Source organism: Heterodontus francisci, chromosome 2 (assembly GCF_036365525.1).
Source record: "Heterodontus francisci isolate sHetFra1 chromosome 2, sHetFra1.hap1, whole genome shotgun sequence".
Taxonomy (NCBI): domain Eukaryota; kingdom Metazoa; phylum Chordata; class Chondrichthyes; order Heterodontiformes; family Heterodontidae; genus Heterodontus; species Heterodontus francisci.
The window spans coordinates 70486121-70509786 of NC_090372.1; the positions used below are offsets into that span (position 1 = coordinate 70486121).

General features: G+C 40.3%; 1 protein-coding gene across 1 annotated transcript in view; it reads left to right on the forward strand.

Moving 5' to 3' along the window:
- bcl2b (BCL2 apoptosis regulator b) overlaps positions 1-18549 on the forward strand; it is a 176246-nt gene extending 157697 nt beyond the window's left edge. The window contains exon 2 of the mRNA XM_068058898.1: positions 12516-18549. Within this exon, the coding sequence (XP_067914999.1) occupies positions 12516-12650 (135 nt within the window). The 3' untranslated portion in view covers positions 12651-18549. The remainder of the gene's footprint in view (positions 1-12515) is intronic.
- The last annotated feature ends 5117 nt before the right edge of the window (positions 18550-23666 follow it).

Genomic DNA, 23666 nt, shown 5'->3' on the forward strand with positions numbered 1-23666 from the left:
GAGTGTGCTGCACTGTTGGAGGTGCTGACTTTCGGATGAGACATTAAACTGAGGCCCCATCTGCCCTCTCAGGTGGATGTAAAAAAATCCCATGGCACTATTTTGAAGAAGAGCAGGGGAGTTATTCCCGGTGTCCTGGCCAATATTTATCCCCCAATCAACATCACAAAAACAGATTATCTGGTCATTATCACATTGCTGTTTGTGGGAGTTTGCTGTGTGAAAATTAGCTGCCTTGTTTCCTACATTACAACAGTGACTTCAAAAAAAGTACTTCATTGGCTGTAAAACGCTTTGAGATGGCCAGTGGTCATATAAAGGACTCTATATAAATGCAAGTCTGTCTGGTTTTCTTTCTTTACTAATCCAGAGGCCTAAATTGATGATCCAGAGAATGTTAGTTGAATTCCTACCTGAGCAGTTTGAGAGTTTGAATTTAGTTTTAAAAGTCCAGAAATTAAAAAACAACACTGACCATGAAGCTGTCTGATTGTCATTAGTGAACCAGTTGGGTTTTAATCTCCTTTAGGGAAGAAAATCTACTGACCCTTCCATTCTGGCTGATATGTGGGTCCAGTTCTCTCTGCACCCCTCCCCCTGCAATGTGATTGACTCTTAAATGAGCTCACCTAGCAAGTAACACAATTGTATCATTCTGTTTGGCACGATTCAAGAAGGAGATCACCTGCTCAGGGCAATTAGAGGTGAACAATAAATGTTGGCCTTGGCCGTGTCCTGAGAGTGAATTCAAAAAGTAAAATAAGTCTCTTTGGTACTGCATGCAGCGCCTTTCCCTCCACCCTCCTAGAACAATCCCTTAACTATTTAATCTGCTTCTTCCTACATTTTTCTGTAATTTGTTAGAACTCCTTTACCTTAAATTCCCACCAATTTAAGATTATGGAGAAGCCTTCCATATATTACTTTGTTAAAGACTGTCTGGAAATCTAGTTATACACCATTTATAAAGGTTGTTTTATGAATAACTGGTTAAAATGACCTATAGCCAGTTAATTAATTTGTATTTTCAAACACAGGCGGGGTTATCATTCATCTAATGGTGATTTTCACCTTGTGTCGAGAATGAAAAAAGATTTGCTTCAGCCTAGTTGGCGGTTTATTTTTTAAATAAAAGTTTTGAAGTTTATTAAGCCAGATACTAAACAGAGTAAGTAACTACACTAAAATGCTGAGACCCTGTTTCCCTCCTCAGGTGAATGTAAAAGATCCCATGACGCTATTCAAAGAAGAGCAGGCAAGTTCTCCCCAGAGTCCTCGTCAATATTTGTCCCTCAACCAACATCAGTTACAACAATGACTATACTTCCTCAAAATTACTTCATCAGCTGTAAAAACTTTGGAATGTCTTAAGGTTGTAAAAGTCTTAGTAAACATACAAGTTCTTGCTCTTTTTTTGCATACTCTCATGTTCTCTCTTTTGTGTTTATTCTCTCTCTGTCTGTCTCTGTCATACACTCACTCAGTCACTAACTCACATGATTTAACAGCATTCTGCAGTGCACAGCTAGGAATGCCTTGCTCACTGGGGCATTGGCTTCCAGGGTTATCCTGGTTATGAGTTGGAGGTAAAGTCCCAATCCGAATGACAGGATTTGCAACTCCAGGTACTGCAAGGTAAGCAGTACAGTTTACAATAACATAGGTATATTGTTACCATCCTCCTGACTATAACATGGACATATACTATACTTTACTTGACCCTGCAGAGGTCAGTGATGAAAGTACATAAATTACATGCTACTGACATTTACCTCAAATGCAGGAACTTGCCCATCTTTCAAAGTGATTATGCGAGGAACATTTTTTGTTGTTGGTCATTTACCTCCAATTTAACAAACCAATTTGACTTCTCAGAATTTTTTTTTGCCTTCCAAAGTTTTTGATATTTTGTACAAGTCCCTGTCTTAAGACAGCGTCCCAAACCTTATTTTCCTGTTTTCATGTTTGTTCAAATGATGGCAAATTTGGTTTCTCCAAAAGTCTGGAGTCAGTGTTTGGCGTTAGAAGCATGTGGTGCAGGTCTAACAGATGCAAATTGTGTTTTTTTTTAACAAGCAAACAATAGGGCATTCCCTTTCATTAAATGGAAACCTCGTTCTGCTTCATTCAACACAATGCAGCAAGGATATCCTGTTGAACCAATAGAGATAACCATGGAAATAAAGTCACTTCCTGCCCAGCTGTTCCACGCTTAATTCATCAGGAAGTTCTCACTTCCTTTTTGCTTCACTTTACCCGCCTACATTGCTAATGCTAAGCTAATAATACAACAGGACACTCAGTTACTGAATGAAATCTTATGAAATGTGTAAATCATTAACTAGTTGCACTGTTTACTTTGATTACAACCATTTTAGCAAGGCAGGTTGCCATACTGCTATCTTCCTAGGCTTATTTTCCATCCTCCATACATTTGAGCTCATCCAAAACTCTGCAAGTCCCGTTTACCCATCACCCCTGTGCTTGTTGCTACATTGGTCCCACGTCCAGCAATGCCTCATCCTTGATTTCAAATTCCTCCATGGCCCCTCTCCTCCCTATTTCTGTAATCTGCTCCAGCCCTACAACCCTCAAAACTCTGGGTTCCAACAATCCTGACCTCTTGTGCATCAGAGTTCCTTCACTCGAACATTGGTAGCCATGCCTTTAACCGTCTCGGCCTCAAGCACTGCAATCCCTAACAACACCTCTCCACCTCCCTTACCCTCCTCCTTTTAGACGCTCCTTAAACCTACCTATTTGACCAAGCTTTTGGTCACTAGTTTCTAATACCTCCTTATATGACTCAATGTCAACTTTTGTCTGATAATGCTGTTGTGAATGCCTTGGAATATTGACTATAAATACAAGTTGTTGTAATCAGCAGGGACAGGCAGTGGAAAATTGACCATAATGTGGAAAGGTGAGAGAAAATTTAAGCCAGAACACTGAAAATCAGAATTCAATTTGGTGAAATAGGAACACAAGAAAAGAATGGTGATAAATAGCACGTGTTTCTTACAGAAGCACATTTTAAGCAGTCATTTCCTTCATGATTTCTTAATTTCTGCATAGTACATAGAGAAGTGATTTTTGTAGTTTTTAACTGGTAAAAGACTGAAGAATTAGAGACTGGCAATTTCAGTTTATACCCAGAAACACATCTTATAGGATTAGCTACTGAAGGAAAATTAAGCCAATATAAAATAGCTGCTGAGTAATAGTACTGTGATAAATGTTGCCAGCTTGTTTAATGCTAAAAATGTTTTGGCCTGTACATCTGTCTCTGTTGGGTTCTGAAACAAAAGAAGTCCATAGAAATGAAAAGTGAGCTTCCTCAGTAGGAAAATTCATGCAAAACTAGCGATTTCAAAGTAGGCTGACATCTAATTGAGGGTTCATATTTTTTTTAAAACGAGAAGATCTCAAGTCACATTGGATTTGGGTATATAGGGCATCAATTTAAAGTTTGATGATGATACAAAACTTGGAAAAATACTAAACAATGAGGAGGGTGGTAAGAGACTTTAGGCGGACATAGTCCCTCAGGCGTGCATAGTCAGACTAGTAAAAATGGGAAGACACGTGGCAGATGCACATTAATTCAAGGATGTGTGAGGTGGTAAGAAGAATGAGGAGAGACAATAATAATTAAATGGTACAATGTTAAATGGGTGCAGGAACAGAGAAACCTGTGGGTGTAGGTACACAAATCTTTGAAGGTGCCAGGACAAGTTGAGAAAGCTGCTTAAAAAAAGAGATCTTTGGCTTTATTAATAGAGAAATAGAGTACAAAGGCAAGGATGTCATGCTAAATCTTTATAAAACACGTTAGGCCTTTGTTGGAGTATAGTGTTCAATTCTGGGTACTACACTTTAGGAAGGATATCAAAGCCTTGGAGAACATGGAGAAAAAATTTACTAGAATGGAACCAGGGATGAAAGATTTCAGGAATGACTGGAGAAGATGGGGTTGCTCTCTTTAGAGCAGCAAAATTTAAGAGGATGTTTGATTGCGGTGTTAAAAAATCATGAATGTTTTTGATAGAGGAAATAAAGAGAAACAGTTTCCAGTGGCAAAAGGATAGTAACCTGAGGGCTCCGAGTTTAAGGGGATGAATTTTATATAACCCTCCACGTCAGGAATGGTGGCCAGGGTGCGGGGGGGAGACATGAAAATTGCTTTGGATGAGGCCCACTACCGACCTTGATGCTGGCAGGGCCTGTCCCGATCTTGGCAGCAAGGCCTTGTGTCAGCCCTTCCACCGTTCGGCGACGTGACCCACATTACAATGCGCAGATGGGCACTTACCATTCATTTAACATGCAGGTAACTGCGATTCACACAGCAGGCTGAGATCTTCATCCTGGCGGCCGGCATCGACACGCCTTCGGATCCCTATCAGGGGGGGATGAGACGCAACCCCTGTGGGGAGGTACTTTTCTCAGTGTGGGAGTGGGGGAGCGGGGTCAAACTCTTTGGATTGGTTGGGGGATGGTGGGAAGGGGTTGAGGGTTAGAGTTTATGAACTTTGGGGGCTGGGGAGGGAAGGTCACATAGTCAAGGTAAGTATTTTGCGGGTGAATAAGCAAGTAATTAAATGTAAGGCTATTGGGGGGGTGGGAGAGGTGATGAAAAGATTTCTAAAATTATTTTTGAGTTTTAAATGCAATTAGCGTTTCAGCTTTGATATGGTCATTTGGTGAGACTCTAAACCCTTTAAAAATAACGCCTGCGCAGTGGCGCTGGGTGCCGTTGCCAAAGACTGCTCGTTCGCCCCCTTCACGGCAAAAGAACCAGAGGCGACATAGGAAACATTTTGTGATCTGGAATGCACTGCCTGAAAAGGTGATGGAAACAGATTCAACAGTAGCATTCAAAAGAGAATTGGATAAACACTTGAGGGAAAAATTTACAGGGCAATGGGGAAAGAATATGGGAGTGGGGTCAATTGGATAGCTCCACAAAAGAGCTGGCACAGGCACGATGCTCTCCTTCTGTGCTGTTTCATACTATACTTCTGTGATTGTGAGTCAGAAGCTATACTTTTGGTGTGGAGCGGGGTGATGGGATGGGAGATGGAAGCATATTTTCACTAAAAGGATTTGGAAAGAAGCCTTCGAGAAAAGTTTGTAGGAGACGTACTCAGGCAGTGAGGCAGACTTTTCGAAAACAAGGCTGGGAAGTTTTTTGAGGCTGCGCTCACTCTGCTGGCATTAAAAAAGAAAAACTTGTATTTGTATAGCACCTTTCCTGACCTCAGCATGTTTCAAAGCGCAATACAGCCAATGAAGTACTTCTTGAAGTGTAGCTAGTGTAATGTAAGAAGCAGTCAAAATGGAAAAATGTCATGAAGATTGCACAATTAGCATAACAATTCCAGAGGCTCGAGTGGCAACAGAGTACTCATTATCTTCAATCCTCCAGCAGAGCAGAAACCATGTTAACATGCATGTCTGGCAGGGTAAGGCTATTGTAGCGGGAGCAGCTGCAAGGAGTTTCCTGGTCCAATTACTTTTTTCTTACCCACAGCAGGTAAACAAGGGACTGCATTTTCCCGTCACCCCCCACAGTTACATAAATCTATGCATATAATGCCATATAATATGGGAAACAGCATGGCTCAGGACTAAGTAGCTACAAAATAATTTTGCCTAGCAGAGTAGGCAATGGAAAAGGTGGCAATGTGTTCAGTCTCTGTCTCCCATCCCTGTTTTTCTCTTGTGTTAATCTTCCAAATACTGTAGGAGTTGCACATAATGATTTGAATTCACTGTTCTTAGACTGTAGCTGTTATTTTGCTGCTTTTCTTTCTTTGACCATTGTTAGAGATTTGTAATATATTGGTTGGAATGTCACAATTTATTTCCTTTTCAAATACATCACATATTAAGACTTTTTTGACTGGCAATTTGTATGCTCAGGATTGAAGATAATGAGTACTCTGTTGCCACTTGAGCCTCTGGAATTGTTATGCTAATTGTGCACTCTTCATGACATTTTTCCAGTTAGACAAAATTGCGCCAATGTTTGATAAGTCTTTTTAGATGCGTCAGCATTTATTCATATATTTTAATCGTGTGAGACTAAATGCATCTGAGCTAGGGTCAACGATTTTGTTTAGATAGGGTTGAGTCAGAATTCAGGAACTGCCAAGCAGATATTGGCCCTGATTTTGTGGTTGTATCGATGGTAAAACTGTCAGCATTTGCCATCAATATAACTGTGAAATTGATAACTTCTGGAGTCTGCATTTGTGCAGGTAAACACAGAAATCCAAAGGTTACTGTCAGTGATTCCCTGCTGCTGCATAGGGTGCACTTTTGAAGGCCCCATAGATGGCAATCTTTAGAAATCACTGAACTGACAAGAACTTCCTCTTTATGCTGTAATATTGTTGTTAAAAACCTCTGAAAAAGTTATGCCTTTTTGAATGAGATGTAACTGGGTTTTTAATGGTGTGCTGTCATAACTACTGCAGAAGGACTTCTGGCTCTGGAAAATTAATTTCATATTTGTGTAATGTCAGATTTTCCCATTATGGTAATTCCACAGTTTTTAATATTTAAGTTTGATATTACAGCTTCTGAAGTGTATGCTCCAATCTTTATTTCAATCTCTGTAAAATGTACTTTTAAAAAAAAGGATAATCAGTGCATATTACTTCCTGGTTTGTTGTCTATAAGAATACTTCGGTGTGATTGGCTCCTTACCCTGCTTGATGACATTACTGTTGCTGGACGCCTGAAGATCCCCTTGACTTGATGCCAGATTCAAATTAATGTCAACAAAGGTTAAATCCATGCCACAGATATTGCTAGATCTTTGTGGGCAGTTTTATTTGAGGTTAGCAGCAAGTACTTTTGCTTTGCCACTGACTGCAAATACTGGACCAAAATGTCAGAAAAGATCGGGCTGGGCTGGAATCTTGGAAGGCATGCTTAAGTTGGTGGGAGTGTGTAGCAGATAAGCCAATGGACTTTTAAATAAAGAGCTGTGGGCCACAGGTTACACTTAGGTCGAGTCTGAATGGTTAGTATAGAACAATGAGAGGCCGCGAGCTGGAGAGAGCATAATGGCAGTAGTTAGTATAAGAGAGTGGGAAGGGATGCAATTATCCTCATGCACATGATTTTAGAAAGTGATGGACTGGATCCTGAAGTGTTGTAGTATTGGCAGATTGCTGCTGCCTGCTCGGGGGACGGGGAGGTTGTACCTGGATGGAGGCTGTTCGTTTAGCTGGCAGGAGAGAGAAGGAAGTAGGTGTCAAAGTGTTTGGGCAATGGAAAGGGAACATTTATGAGTGAGTTTGTTGTGAGAAAGGTGTCTAGGGGTCTCTCTCAGCCTTCACCTGGTCTTACTGTAACAGGGTTTTATTTTTAAACATAGTATTTTGAGCTCCCCCTTGGTGAATCCTTATTCACCACTTTCCAATTATAAGGCAAAGAAATGAGCACAAACTGGCTTTCTTAGGTTTAAAGAAGAAAAGTGAAATTTATTAAAACTTAAATTCTAATTCGATTAACGCCTACGGATACACAACGTGCCCACGCTAGCATACATGTGCAATAAACACATGCAGATACGGACAGAGAAGAGCAGAAGAAAAAAATAAAGTGGAAAGGTTTGAGGCAATATCTGAAGAGTTGTTACTGTTCTTCGAGTTCAATGTAGAGTCCTTGCCTGTGGGTAATTCTTGCTTTTCATTGGGGCCCAGTATTCTTAAATCTTGTTCATTGTAGGAGACTTTTCTCTCTTGGGGTTCATGTGTCTTCACTGGATTCCGAAGCTGGTGAGAATGAGATGGGAGCAGGCAGGAGAGAGATGTTCTCAATCCAGAAGCCAGGAGCTTTCTGTCTTCAAACACTATTTCTCCAATTTAAAACTCTCATTCCAACTCTGCAACAGCCAGTTATTCATGTGTCTAAACTGGTCTGACCCTGTCTGTTCTGTGTATTGGGAGCAGGAACTGGTCCTTTGTTCCAAGCAATGTCCGTTGCTATGCAAAAAATGTCCTTCTGTCCAGGGGCCTGGCAATTCCTTGGATTAGGCTTTCTCTTCTTCCCAGCAACACTTTGAAATTTAATGTCCATGTGGCGAAATTAATGTGCCTCATTCTTGGCAGAGGGGGCCTGCATGACATTGTATTTTCTTTTGTCTTATTATTTTATTGTTGATTATGTGCTATGTTAAGGCTATACAATGGATGGTTGAGGAACTGTCATAGTTGAAAGAAAAAACAAATTTGTATTTATGTAGTGTCTTTCATGTCTTCAAGACATCCAAATAACTTTATGATCAATGAATTAGCCTTGAAGTGTAGTTAGCCATTATTGTTAAACAGGCAAACATGATGGCCAATTTCTGTACAGCATGGTCCCATAACCAGCAATGAGATATATAACCAGTTAATCAGTTTTGTTTTGTTCTTTGAGGGATAGATGTTGGCCAGGATAATAAGAGAACTCTCCCCTGCTCTTCTTCAAATAGTATCATAGTATCTTTACACTCGCCTGAATGAGCAGACATGACCTGAGTTTAACATGACAATACAGCATTCACTCACTACTGCACTGAAATATCAACCGAGGTTATGTGATCGAATCTCTTGAGTGGGTCTTGAACCCAAACCTTTTGACAGATGAGTCAAGGCTGAAGGGCTTCTCTCTCTGGCTGTGTGATCTGATTGGATGAAGGGACACTATGGCACCGATGCACATCACTACATTAAAACAGACTGCTGTTTTTAAACATTATACAGATATATAGGTCTGAATTTTATTTGGGTGCGCACTTCGCGGCGGTACCCTTTGAATACAGCGGCAAGCCCACGTTCTGCGGCTCCCGCCGAGCTCCTGTGATATTTCGCATGGGGGTTCATTTAAATTGGGGGGGGGGGGGTGTAATGGCCGCCCCCAATGATGTAAGGTGGCCGCATCCATGTCCCCGGCAACGGCGTCCGCGCCACCGTGCAGGCGCCGGCGCCATTTTTGAAGGGCTGCAAGCCCTTAGGAGAAATTTACATTTTTAAAGGAATATTGTGAAGGAGTATTTAATAAAAGGCCCTTTCCCATCTGCCCTCTTTCCCTCCCCCCCCCACCAATGTTTTTTTACGGGACATTAGCAAAAGATGAAACTTAATTGCCAACCTGCACTTTCCCACCCAACGGGCTGAGTTTTACGCCAGTGGGTCATTTGGTGGTGGTGTAAAATTGAGCGGGAGGCTCCGGGAGGCCTACCCGCCTCCGGTCGACATTACGGCGGTCGTTGGGGGGAAACAGCCCACCCGCCCGAGGCCAATCAAAGCCCTTAAGTGGCCACTTAACAGCCACTTAAGGGCCCTTGCCCGCCACCACGGGTATTTTACCCATGGCAAGTGGACATGCTGTGGACATGAAAGGGCACGCTAAGGATGTGAAAGGCCGCCCAGCAATAGTTGCCAGCTTTTCCACGCCCCGGGGGGTGGGGGGGGAGGCATGGCAGTTGGGCACAGGGTGCCCAATTGAGGACCGCCCCTACCTCCCAACCCACCCCCGGGACACAAGACCCCTTCCCCCTCCACCCAAACGACCACCCTAGCCTCACCAGGGCACGACCGATCGCGCTGGTGAGGCATGCCCAACTTACCCACTCTCTAGGGTCCATGCCGTCGGCTGGGACCCACTGATTGGCTGGCAGCTCACTGAGGCGGGACCTCCTCCCTCAAGCGAGTGGAAGTCCCGCCACAGGACATTTAAAGCCTGGGGACCCGTAAAATATGTGACGGGTCCCCAGGCTAGGCGGAAGCGGGTTCACCACCGACTTTCACATCGGTGGTGAATTCCTGTCCACCTAAGGTCAAATCCAGCCCAACCTCTTTACATTTGCCCTTCAACCCCTTCCCACCATCTCCACATCCAATCAAAATTGTTTTCCCTGCTCCTCCACCCCTCCCAACCTGAAAATTTATTCCCCCCGCCCACCCCCAACCAGGTTCTCGCCTCAGAACTCCATGTGGAGTTCCAAAGGTGCACAGAGGCTGAACGGAGGCCGTAAAATCAGTGTAGGATGGCCGCCATCTGCAGTTAAGTTAATTGGAATATTATTAATGTCAATTTACATATGGAGATGAAGGGCCCGCTGACAGGCGGTGGGGGGGCCACACCGAGGTCGCTGTAATATGCGGTGGGCCCTTCTCAACATCGCAGGTCGAGCTGGGCCTCACCCTGCAGAATTTTACCGGCCCCCTGCCACGACTCACAGCGTCAAGGGGCATATAAAATTCAGCCCTAAAATCATGGCAAGGAGCTCTTTTCTAAATTACTGCTACTTACCTGTTCAAAAATCAGCTGCCTTTGCAAAACCATTTCTGCCTGAAGTCTGGTGGGTGAGGGGATCATTTTTACAATGGCAGAATAATCAGCTTTTAAGAGAAAAACTTCTAAAAGTGTTCAGAGGAAAACCTATTTTTTCCTTTGTAAAACTTTTTTTTCTTTTTCTGTCAAACACCCTCTTCTATATCTTATCAATGCTGCTATGATCAGTATCTTTTGAACTCACCTCTCTTGTTCCTTCTAAGTTGAAATACATGAACCTTATACACGCTTCATTTTCTATATCCCCACTCTGTTGAAATCAATGCCTGTCAACAAGGTTGCTATTTTACGGCGATTGTATGTCGAAGTTAGTGAATTTTATTGCTTTTATGCTCAGCATGATGTGGAATTCTGGTGCTGGGATACAGAATCTTTCAGACACCCAATGTCCATATACTCCAAGGTCAGGTGAACCAGTCACATGTAAACTTTCCTCTATGCTACTTCACAATGTGCCTCAGTTCCAACTTCAGAAGAGGCAACTCTCTCCAGCAGCAGGTGGCATTTTCCCATTTCCCTGTACCAAACAAATTAGACCTGACATTGCCAATTAGTCCTAAATAAGCACCTTGATACATTTTACTGTTAGAGATACTCGCTAAGTGGAAGTTTTGTTGAAACTTTTCTATGCCGTAGGCCTGTACCTGCTAGGAACTGATAGAGAATGAGTGAACTGATTTCACATTAGATTCTTACCAGCCAGCAGACAATGAACTATTTGTGTTTGTTGGGACTCTGTGCTTCCATTTATTTTATGATTAGGGCCTTTAGTTTTCAGTTACTGAATAAGTCAAATTTCTTTTAACTACATGGGATTAGTGGACCTTCTAGGATTTTTACTGATGATTTGTGGATTGCATCCTGTGATTCTACCCATTTATCTGGAAAATTGCAAGTTGGTGACTTTGCTCATTACGCAGTGTTCTGCATTTTTGTTTTCCAAAATCTTGGAACTGTGGAACTTCCTGTCGGCCTTAGACTTTTCTTCCTCTTCAGTCTTATAAGATGATAAGTGTGGTGCCACCTACTCAGTGCTCCCTAGTTTACCTCTTTTTTGCTTTTCATGTTTGGTGGTGTCCTACACTGTCGTGGTCTTCACCTTTCCATTACATTGCCATCTGCCTGCTTTTATTTATACATGAATGAAATTTATTTTTAAGATCTTATTGTTTTCTGTTCTGTGTTTATACACCACAAATATTGAGAACTGGAGAGACAAAGAAACTTGTTAGTTTTTAACTATAAACCATACAATATATATAATGGAATTATACAAAATTTGAACATTAACCTGATTGGGAGTATTATCATGAATCCCCTATGCCCTCTACTGGTTGAAAGATTTTCTTACTGTGTGATTTCTATCAAAATATATTTATGATCTTCCAAGTTTAATTTATTTGGAAAGACTGATTTGGGAAGCTTGTAAGGACAGATTAATGCAAAGCCCCTGCCCTTGTTTTGTTCAGCTTTACCGTATTAAAGTATTAATCAATTTAAAAACTGACTCCATGTTAAATGTGAGACTGCAGTGATGTATCTTTAAAATGTTCTACAGATATCTGACACTGGTAAACTGCATTTATTGTCCATTCCTGTTTTTTTTGGTATAGTGATTGTTTTATGAAACTGGTAACTAGGCCACTTCAAAGATCATCAAAAGTCAGCCACATTGTGTAGATTAGAGTCAAATGTATGTCAGATCAGGTAGGGCATTAGTGAACTAGTTGGATTTTCATGGCAATTGTAGCAACTTTCAAAGCCTGCAACTTAGCACATTTATTGAATTCAGTATCGTAATTTACTAAAGTGGAATTTGAACTTGCTGCCTGCGAGTTGTTAATTCACTACCAGTACGGTATTTCATTAGCCTCTGTTCTATGAGCTGAGGTTCAGGACCCAAAGTCATGTGAAGAGTGCCTTTAGAGTGACCTCTGGTTATTTGTATAAGAAGCTGTATTGACAACCTATGGGGCACACGGTAGTTTTAATCTACCACTTTATGTCAGATGCTGCCAGACCTGCTGAGTGGTTCTAGCATTTCTTGTTTTTATTTCAGATTTCCAGCATCCGCAGTATTTTGCTTTTACTTTAAATGTCTTATTGACTCTGGAAAAATTCCTTCACTAATTTTCATTTATTTCCTTTTTTTTTTACAGGATGCCTTTGTGGACCTGTATGGAAACACTGTGGAACCTCTTTTCGACATCCCATGGCCTTCTCTTCGGACTGTCTTGGGCATTGCTGCTGTGGGTGCTTGCATAACCTTTGCTTATCTAGCCCACCAGTATTAGCCATGATTATTCAAGAGTTTTTCTTATTAGAACTGCTTGCAAACATTTCTTTGATCCATTAGATAAAACAACTTGTCTAACCTGAAAGCCGCCAAAGTATCAGCCCTTTTGACACCTTAGAAATATTCTTGTATTTATAATCAGTGAAACCTTTCAGGTATGTTTATGTTTATAAGATTTCTGTGGGGTTTGTGATGAGTTTATTCATGAAAATGTTAATGTGAAGCAAATCCTAAAAGTACATTTCACTGTGGGTTGGACTTCCTAAGCTTGACTGGAACTTACATTTCATAATATATAGGAAGGATTGTGTTACAAAATAGTGATGTGACTGAGGGGGTTGGAATTTTGCCTGCATGAAAGTGTGAAGCAAGCAGACTGATTTTGGCCCTGCCGCTATTGGTTACAATATAGTGCTTGACAGTTGACCACTGTATGAAATATGATAAGTGCATGACGGGGATTGCTCAATAACTGCTTTACAGAGTGTGTTGGGAGCTGAGGCATAAGTAGCTGTGTTAACCAAAACCCTTTTTAATGAAGGTGGAATTTATTAGCTTTTAAAAAAAAAAAGACTTATAAATTACTTATGACTCCGAGACTTAACATTGTACAGAACTTTCTATGTGCGCCATAGGTTGAAGAGGAATTCTTTGTGCTGTGACTTGAAAATATGGAAATTTATTAATCATGTCAATGAACAACAAGCGGGCATTACAGAATTTCTTGTTGCATAGAGTAGAAACCTGATACTTGGCTTATATTTAGAGCTGCTTGCAATTGGTATGGCACCTGATACCAGTACTGAACAATTCAGGTAGAAAATTAAAACCAGGAAGAGACGGAGAGGGAAATAGCTTTTATCAGTTTTGCAAATATACACCAGCACTTAAGGGAAGAAAACCCCCCGAAAATGATGCTCGAGTAACTTGCTAATGTTGCCAAAGGTCACTATGGTAAAATTTAGTTTCTGAAAGTAAACAGAAAGGCTTATAATTGTTCTCCAGTGTCTGATTGAAATATGTCATTTTTGTCGAGTATTTTGTGGTTTAATGTGAAGAACATATTTAATGAGCTTCTAGATTTCAGTACAATTTTTTAATGTTACTTTAACCATGGTCCCTGTAGTAGGTGTGAGCTTTTTACTGTCAGAAGTCCATTCCATTTCCTCTTAAAATGTAACTTAAAACATTTTCTTTATTTTTATTTAAAGTTTACAATTTTTACTGAATAGAAAGGCTGCTATTAGGTAGAATAATTAACCAGCTCTACAGTAAATACCAAAGGGCTATTCCTAAATAGCTGCTGTGTGAAGATAAGATACTGCTTGCTTTGGATAATGCAGATAGCTTTGAACTTGTTGACTAAACAGAAATGACTTCCAAACAGTGAATGACATAACTTTGCAAAATTCTGCTCACCAAGTAAAACGAGAACATTCACACTCTTCAAAGATACCAGGATGGAATGCTGTGACTTTGTTTCATAGAAAATAGCACACCAGCAAATTACTAAAGACTGTGCTTGCTTTTGTGACACTGTCATGGAGACTGATTTCAGGCACCTTTTGGAAGTTCACTATCCTTTACAGTGTGACTAAACTTCTTTGGGCGACTTCTGTTTCTAAAATGTCAAAACTTACCTTGTGCTTTCCAACTTGAGAACTTGTTTCTAATGCATCCGCCAAAAAATCTGAAGTATAACTAAATTACCAGATGCAAAAGAAAAGCAAATTGTATTTGCAGTAGTGCTCCATCTACTGATGACTACCAACTTCAACTTACCAGCATTGCATAAGACAAAGTGAATGTACCATGAAGGAATGAGCATAACTGAAATCATCAGTAAGCTAACAGTATTGTAATTTTATATGGATGGATAAAGGATTGTCAAGAAAACTGAGCACATATTAGAAAAAAATATTTTTTTAAACATTTTATGTGGCTATAAAAACCATTTCTGTTTTTAAGATTATACTTGGTATAAATTGTGTTTGTGCACTTTCAGTGCACTCGAGTATGTTATTTCTATTGCAGGATGGAAGATATGTTGTCATTTTAGAAGCTGTGCTTTTGTGTCTTGGATGTAATATTTTCTGTGATGTTTTATTTTTATATACTCCTGTGTTAATGCACTCGCTGTTGTGTGCTGTTTGTCACCTTGGTGAACCCTAATTATTTGATAAAGTTATAAATCTAGACAATAGCTTGTGGGGAAATGAGCAGAAAAAATATATTCATTTGAGAAGCCAGGTTAGGAAAGTATTGGCTTACTTTTTTGAAATTTAAATCCAGCCCAACCCAAGGTATGCCTATGCTTTGATTTAGGGAAAAAGGTTAGATTTATTGTTTAGAATGTTCCTAATCTTCACTGCCCAATCCAGATACCTAGCAACAACAATGGCAAATTATCTCCTTATCCTTAATGCAAAATAGTCAGGCTGGTTGGGTGTGATTTTCGGTAGAAATATCTTTCCATTACCATATTGGGTCCTTGTTACAAATATGCAGCACCAGTTTTTTACCCTATTCCATTAATACTGCTCAACCTCCAGTCTATTACATGTGCACAGTTATTCTGTAATGTGTGCCACAAAACAACATCTGAGACCCCCAGGGAACATGAAAATAAATTATATTATTGATGTTGATAAAAATGTCTCCCAGCATCTGGAATATTCAAATCTACTTCTCTGAAAGGATTTAGTGCTCTTTCTGATGAGGCTTTACAAACCTGTATGTATGTATTCTTTATGCAGTAATTCTAAAACAGAGTTCATAATAGCTGTAACTTCTACAATTATTGTAGAAAGTAATTTTTTTTTTTACTTAACTGGATGAAATTTTATCTTTAATTGTTCCCAATAATTTTTATAAAACTCAATTCAACAGTGACGACATTCAACTGACAAATTTTTGTAGGTTCACCATTTTGGATAGAAGAGATGTCCTCTACAACCCAATACATTTAGTGTTTATTAGGAAGTATTTTTTCCCTGTCCTGAGATTTCTTTAATTTAGCACACTTCATTAAATACATCTTTTGTTACGTGCGTCAGCAGCATATGGAAGATTATAGCTGAATTTTTTTAAAGCAAAAGATTTTCAATTCCACAGGTATTGTAAAAGCACATTTATCTCATCAGATGTGAGAAACCTTGCTTTTTTAAATTACCCTATCTCAGTCCATCAACACTGAGGCAGTTGTAGCAGAGTGCACTTGGATTAGAGATTCTGACAAAATCCTGATTTTCCCATTAAATTTTTATTTTTCTGAGAAGTCCCATTGATATGTACATTTCATGTGATGAATAGTCTTTTTCTAACAAAATGGACTTTGAAGTGAGTTAGCTTCAAAACGTGTCTGTATCCTGGCTTTTTATAAGAAAAAACAAAGGTTACATTTTATTTTTGATTTTTCATTAGGCATGCACCTGTTTTCATGGAGAATTTGGTAAAGATGGCTAGACCTAGGCACCAAACTAAACTCAAGTTAGATGGTTTACCTGGAGTTGGCTACTTTTCTGCTAATCCTGTTTAGTCCAAGCTGATTAAAGCATTGTTATACTTGTTTGTCTCTAGGTGGTATTGGATTGTTAGAGAATACTATGTGGGGGATGTTTCTTTTTTTGAATGTGGGGAAGTTTTTTTTTTAACTGAATCCAATCTTTTATCCACCAGATTGAGCATTAAGGATGCTGTATGTGATTTGTGATTGAGTGGGCTGTCTGCAAGTTCATTAAAGTAGTTTGATGAAGTAATAAGCAACTTCAATTAGAATGTTTTAGAAATACGTCTATATGCACACTAGTAATCAGAACGTAATCAATAACTGATGGGTGTAATGGTGAATGGGGGAATCCATTGTTTGTACACGGAATATAGATAGCTATAGAATTGATACATCTTGACTCCAGGTACGAAGAATCAAAACCTGATCGACACTGAGTTTTACAGTACTTTTAAATATTTTATAAGCTTGGCTGTGTCTTCTTATTGCTCACAATGACTTAAATATTTTTTTGTAATGAAAATGACTACACATGTAAGATGGGGATTGCTGAGGATTTAACTGTTCTTGGAAAGCTAAGTGAGGACCCTTGAGTGGTTTTTTTTTTGTGGGTTTTCCTTGTTTGGCTATTCATATATTGAAAATTGTTTTCATTTATTCATGCTTCTGATATACAAGAATCACCTTTTTGGTACTTTACAAGTTGCTTTGGATGTAAATGGTTTGTATATAAATTGAATGTTAATTCAGCCAGTGGTTCTTTTTTTTTAACCACAAATAATTCATGTCAATAGTTGCGAGACTTTCAGCTGATGAAGTATTTACCAGACATTGTAGAGTGATGGACTTGTATGCTAGCTGGAAGTTTAATTTTTCAGAAGTTGCTCACATGTTGAGAGAGACATTGCTTTGTGCCATTGTAGTCTTTGCTTTTCATATTGTTTGCAGCATGCTTAAGGATTGTTGTCCCCTCCAAAGAAGGTTGAGCACAGCAGAAGGCTGAAAGGGATGACCTCAGCCCCGATTAGGAAGGTATTTCCAACTAAATTTGTGAAAAAATGTATTTTATTGAGAAGTTAGCCCCAGTTTTGTTCAAAATATTGATGAGATTTATTAGCGTTCAGCAGTTTGTAATCATTTGTGTGTGCTTTATACTTGCAAAACTGATTCACAGGACGTCAATATAACATTGCCAGATATGCAACCAAAAACTATCCTGCGGTAAACTATATTCTTTCCTGCATTTAAAAAAAAAATTGCTTTTCCTATATACATTCCTGTTCGCGTGATTGAAAATGTATCAAAATGATTATGGTCAGAATCGAACTTTTGGTGTTTCAAGCTTGTGTCTGTATACATAATACAAAGTATGAAATATAAAGGGGAAAATGTTTTTATATTAAAATTATATGTTCTCTCGGGCACTAGTGGTGGCTGCAGTCCAGAGTGTCAAGGAAGAAGAATCCTAGCACAGATATTCTTAACAGTTTTTGTGGCCATTTTCAAACCGCAGTGTATAGTAACTTACAGAAAAGAAGAATTTTAAGGATACCTGACCTGTATATAGTCTAGACTTCCTATATAAGCTACATATGACCTATATATGTTTCTCTAAAATGTAGTAAGAAAAGTGTCAAAAGTTCCATAATTCTGTTCAAAGATCTGAAACATGTGTGATTTTGGTGTAGTAAATGCTTATACAGACTGAGTTGGTAAACAAAAATACTCATTTTTAAAAATATACTTGTGTGATTGCTTTGCAATAGCCATCAAAAATATGCCACTGCAGACATCCATTTAAATCTACTCCATTCACTAGTGTAATAGATGTTATTGCACAGAATAAAATCAAACTATTTTATTTTGCTTCTTAACTTTTTATTCAAGCCAACCTTCATTTCCTTGAATTCTTCAAGTTGATGGGCAGAGTATATAATCACCCAGTCTGACTGGGGGAGAAATGAATCTCAGTCATTGATATGGCACATTTTAGGGATTAAAATAAATGCAAAGTTGCGGGGTCTGGTGGAGGACCAAGTTAAGATGGCAGTATATGGTTTGCTGCATTTCAAAGCCAGCTGGTGAAGAATGGTTACACTGATTTATGTTGAACTGGGTATATTTTACACTGATTTAAAATGTAAGTTTGAGAGTGGAAAGCTGAGTAACCTTTCCTAACCCTTCCCAATGTTTTTCATACTTTATTGTTTCAATATTAAGATAGATGAGGATTGCCATCTGATCATTCTTGAAGGAAAAACTGGAGAACTACGGGGAAAGAGCAAGAGAATGGAACTAATTTGTTAGCTCTTTCAAAGACTGGCACAGGTGCAATGGGTGGAATGGTCTCCTTCTGTGCTGTCTCGTTCTATGATGATTTCAACTATCCCAAAATATCCTCTCATTTCCGCCCCCCCCCCCCCCACCATCCAACTGTTAAATTATTCCAAGTTTTTTTTTATCTTCTCCACCATACCTAGATCTTCTTGAATCAGTCCTAAATTTGTTGTTTAGTAGTTTGAACCCATGTCCCCATCCTATTTTTGTGATTTAGTTTGAATTTTTTGGATTCACATTTTCTGCACCATTTAGTATTGTCAGGCAAACCCACCCACCTGCCAAAACTGAGACAAATATTATTTTGCCACATGAACATTAAAACTTAAAAGTGCAAGCCCCTGACTGGAAAGACATTTTTGCATAGTAACAGACAGTGTTGAAACAAAGGTGACCCAGTAATTGCTTCCCCAATACATAGAAGTGGTCAGACCAGTTTTAGTCACATGACCGACTGTAGCAGAGAATTTGAGCTTCCTGCAAAGGATTTTGAAGACAGACAAAGCTATGTGCTCATGGAGTAAAGATCTCTCCTGGAACTGAAGCAAGAATTACAGCCTCTCCTGTCTGTCTGCTTCCAATCTCCTTCCCACGGAACAGAATCTTGTCAGAACACGTGAAACTCAGAGACAAAGGTTTCCTACGTGAACAAGGTTTTAAGAAGACTACTGGGCCCCAACGAAAAGCAAGACTACTTACAAAAGGACTACAGTGAGCTCAAAGCACAGTAATGAGATATTGCCTCAAACTGTCTACTTACCTTCTCTTTTCTGTCCCTGTTTGCATGTGTGGATCGTGTGTGCACGCTAGCATGGGTGTGTCATATATCCGTAGGCGTTAACCATATTAGAGTTTAAGGTTTAATAAATTTCATCTTTCTTCTTTAAACCAAAGAAAGCCCGTTTGTGCTCATTTCTTCGCCTTATAATTGGAATGTTGTGAACAAGGATTCACAAAAAGGGGAGCTCAAAGCACAGTGGGTTTAAAATTAAACTCTGTTACACTAAGACCAGGTAAAGACAGCTAAAGACCCCTGGACACATTTCTCACCTGGTCGTAACACTATCTAATACACCTCTGTAAGGTGACCTCCTTTCACAATGAAAAGCCCATGATTCTGCCATCTTTCCTCATAACTAAGTCCACAGTACTATTTTTGAGCATAAATAATAGCTTGAAGCCTTTTTAGAAGTCAGGATACACCACGTCAGAGTTTTCTACAATTCACTTAGAATATCTCACATTCTCAGAGATTAAAAAATGACTTGAAATTGCTTAAGTCAGACCTTCTGCTCCATGTTGGCTGCTGTTTACAAGGTAGGTAGTGTTGAAATTTATTCCCAATCAATTCCATTATTTTGATGGAAAACTACATTGTCTGAAGTTTGTTAAGTCTATTTAGTCACCCTTTTTGAAAATGGCCTTATTCTCAGGTTCTGGGTCATCCTTTATTTCAATTGTATTGAGATGTAGTTTTATAATTTAAGTTTCTTAGTAAGTCCAGGTAAATGGCCTGTGACAATATAAAAAAAAAAGGTTGACATCAAATGATGAAAAGTGCCTGAAGAAAATGTTGCGAAGTGGATGCGCCTCCTCCGAAGTTCCCCATCATAGAGACGAGTATCCAGCAAATTCAAGAAGTAAATACTGGCCATTTTAAAATTAATGTTCCCAGTAAACGCATTGAACAGGCACACATTGATTTCCACAATAGATTGATTCAATGTACAGCTTGGTTTAGTGCATGTTTTTAGCTTGAATAATCCATGTGAATTTAAACAGGCTTCAATGTGTAATGTTTGGAACAAACATCATCAAGTTGATAGCAATCATCTGCAATCAAATGGTGTTATAAGCAGCAAAGAAAAGAAGATGGCTGGTTTAATGATATGAATCTGTCCTGTTGACGGCAGGCATTCCCACCAGCAACTCAAATCTGATATTGGTCTTGCATTGTTCGTTACACCAATATGTTTTTCCTAATTACACAGTGTGTTAATGTCATAAGAAAAATCTTAAATTTAATGGAGCTTTCTAATTAAAATCCAATATACTTCCAAAGGAAAAGATGGTAAATGGAGGGGGTAAAAAATCTGGTGTCAATAAATACAGTTAGGCAGAGTAGAGATAACAATACTCTGGATCTATTTCCAACCTTGGACTGCTTTGGTACTGACTCTTGGACCTTGATTTTAACCCCCTCTTTTTCCCCAAACAGACAGGAGAGAGTTGGGATAAATTATCAGGATTGAGCAATCGTATCTCTTTCCAGCCATTTAAATTTTTTTTTTAAACTTACAAATCAGGCCATCGATGTGGATCCTGCCAAAAGCAGGTGGGGCCTAACTAACATTGAAAAGTCACGCCACAATGACATAATTGGCATTGCAACATGAGCTTAACTACACATCAGCGGAAGCTCACATTGGATGCCCTGCAGCAGATCCGAGGCAGGAGGTGCCGACTGCCTAAGGAAAGTGCAAAATCTGCTCTTTGTAGCAATCCTTGTGGGTTAGGAGGAGTAGCCTTCCACAGCCTTCAGCCTCTCACAGTGCTGAATCACAGGCCCAATCACTCAGCCTCTTCCCGATGACTGCCCTAATCATGGCCCAGAGCTGCTTTCTCCCTATTGACTGCTGGGAACAGTCTCCATGAGTCCCCAGCCTACAGCCTCCTGCAGCTATTGATCCCACCCACAAGCCAGGCAGTCAATATGGCCAATTGTATGCTGGGAGTCAGCCCAATATTATTCGAATAAGGCCCTTCCATTAAGATTGACAGTATCTCCACATCCCAGGTCTTGCTGAGTTCTTTACTTGCTACCCGGTTCCCCTGCAGCCTCCTTGCTAACATCGGAGCTGTGATGCCTGAAAAAGTAAGTGCTCAATTACCCAGTCCTATATCCTTCACCTCAATTAACAAAAAAGTACACAAACAAAATCCAACCAAGCAGCTAAACACTAGTATGTATAGACCCAGTCCTTTTCCCCAGACCAGCCTAGCTTTGTTGTACCCAATGACCCTGTCCTCACTAACACAGATTAAACAGCTATGTATCTGAAAAAGCTAAAGCTGCAGCCACGATAACCATTGTATAAGTTTTAATAGGTGGCTTCTTAAGCTTTGGAATGCCAAATGTTCCTGCTTATGATTCTCCAAGAAACAAATCATCTAATCTGAAGAGTAATTTGTGAAAAGTAAGACATGAAATGTAACTACATTTGCTAGGGAGGGGAACTGAATTATGAGAAGAATGTGTGCCTTATGCATCTTTGAGAAGCTAGAGAAGGAGAGCAGTTTTTAAGTCATTGAGGAAAATAATATGTTGCCCATTGATCTCTTGCCACATTGTACATAGGCAAGCCCCAATGAGCCAAGATAATGGGCTAGATTTTTCCAGCTCGCCGCTGATCTTGGCAGCGAGCTTCAAAAACAGCGGGGCACACATGCGAGATCTTGTTCGAACCCGCCATGATATTTAGCGCGGCGACTCATTTATATGACCGTGGCGGTTGGCCCAGCCCCAATGACATGAAGGGGGAGGGTGCTCCGTTCCCAGCAACAGCGTCCGGCGCCACTGCACAGCCGCTGATGCCATTTTTAAAGGGCTTCCAGCCCTTCAGTTTAAATTTTTAATGTTAAAGGAGAGGTAAAATTTAAGTGCAAAATTGAATAAAAGTTGCAAACCCCTCTCCCACCACCCCCGCCGTGACTAAACACTTCATTGATTGCCCTTCCCCCCCCCAAAAAAAAATTACCTAGCAATCCCAACCTTTCCCTCGCAAAGTTTATAACTTTTTACCTTCAACCCCTTCCCACCATCCCCTCCACCAATCAAAATGGTTTCCCACCTCCCCTGCCGTGAAAACTTAACTGCTCCCCCCCCCTCCCAACCAGTGTTCCACCTCGGATCTCCAAACGGAGATCTGAAGGCGCGGGAGTTCCAGCGCAATATTGCAGCGGGATGGCCGGCGTGACAGGATAAGTATTTATTCATTTATTTAAATACATTGACATATTTTAATATGTTCCCGTCACCGAGTGGCGGGGGGGCTGCCACGAGGCCTTGCTGCTGCAGGTAATATGGGGCGGGGCTCTCCCAGAGGTATTTTCTGGCCCCCCTGCCACGACACCCGACGTCAGGGGGCTGGTAAAATTCAGCCCAATGAGTGCTGTTCAAATTGACTTTTGCAATGCTATTCTGGCTGTGGACACAAAGGCAGGAAAAGATCAGAGGACCGACATGCCCAGAAATTCTTGAATGCTTTGTTGGATGCTAATCTCAATAAAGTTGAAGGTCTGTGGCTTTACTACAGCCTGCTTTTGGACATACACTGGTTTTGTGAACGTGAAGATTTAGCTCAAACTGAACTAAGTTGACACCATACTTGAGGCTGAAGCTGGATTGTTATGTGGCATGTTTTTAGTTTTGATAAATTAAAACATAAATTTTCCAGTTGCCATGGTAGGCAACGTCAGAATGGAATGCATCATTGGGAAATTGATGTCCAGCCATTGTGGGTCATCATGATCTTTTGGCTGATGTAAATATAGGAAAACAAGCAAGAGGTTAGTTTTGCTGTAGTACACAATGTTCTGGCTGGGAATGTGTTGTGGCCATAGTTCACCCACATAAAACAAGTGATCAAGGTGAGACATGTTTTGAAATTTCAAGAAGTTGATGTTTAGAAGGGATGCCAGTTTTCTTTCAGTTCAAAGTATATATGAAAATGGACTTTTAACTCTGGGGGCTGGATTTTTCCAGCTGTTTGGGGACTGGCTGAGAGACGGGAAGACTGACAAGATGGTGTGTGAAGACAGCAGGCGGGGTGCCTGTCGTCTTCCCGTTGCCTCGCCACTCTGATGGCGGCAAGAAAGATGCTGGATGGCCCTCCCGCCCAGAGCCCAATTGAGCCACCTTAAGTGGCCAATTAAGGGCCTCTTGCTGCCTCTGCTGTCATCTAACCAGTGGCGGGGAGTCCTCCCCCTTGTAGAGAGACCACCAGGTAAATACTGGTGGCTTCCCAGTGGGCCCAAGGAGGGGCGCCCTGGTGACGATGGCTACCGCCACAGCAGTTGCACTGCCTGCGCTCACCAACCAACCCAACGCCAGTGCCCACATACTTCACTTACCTGGTTGTGAGGTCACACGCCCATCGATGCACGTTG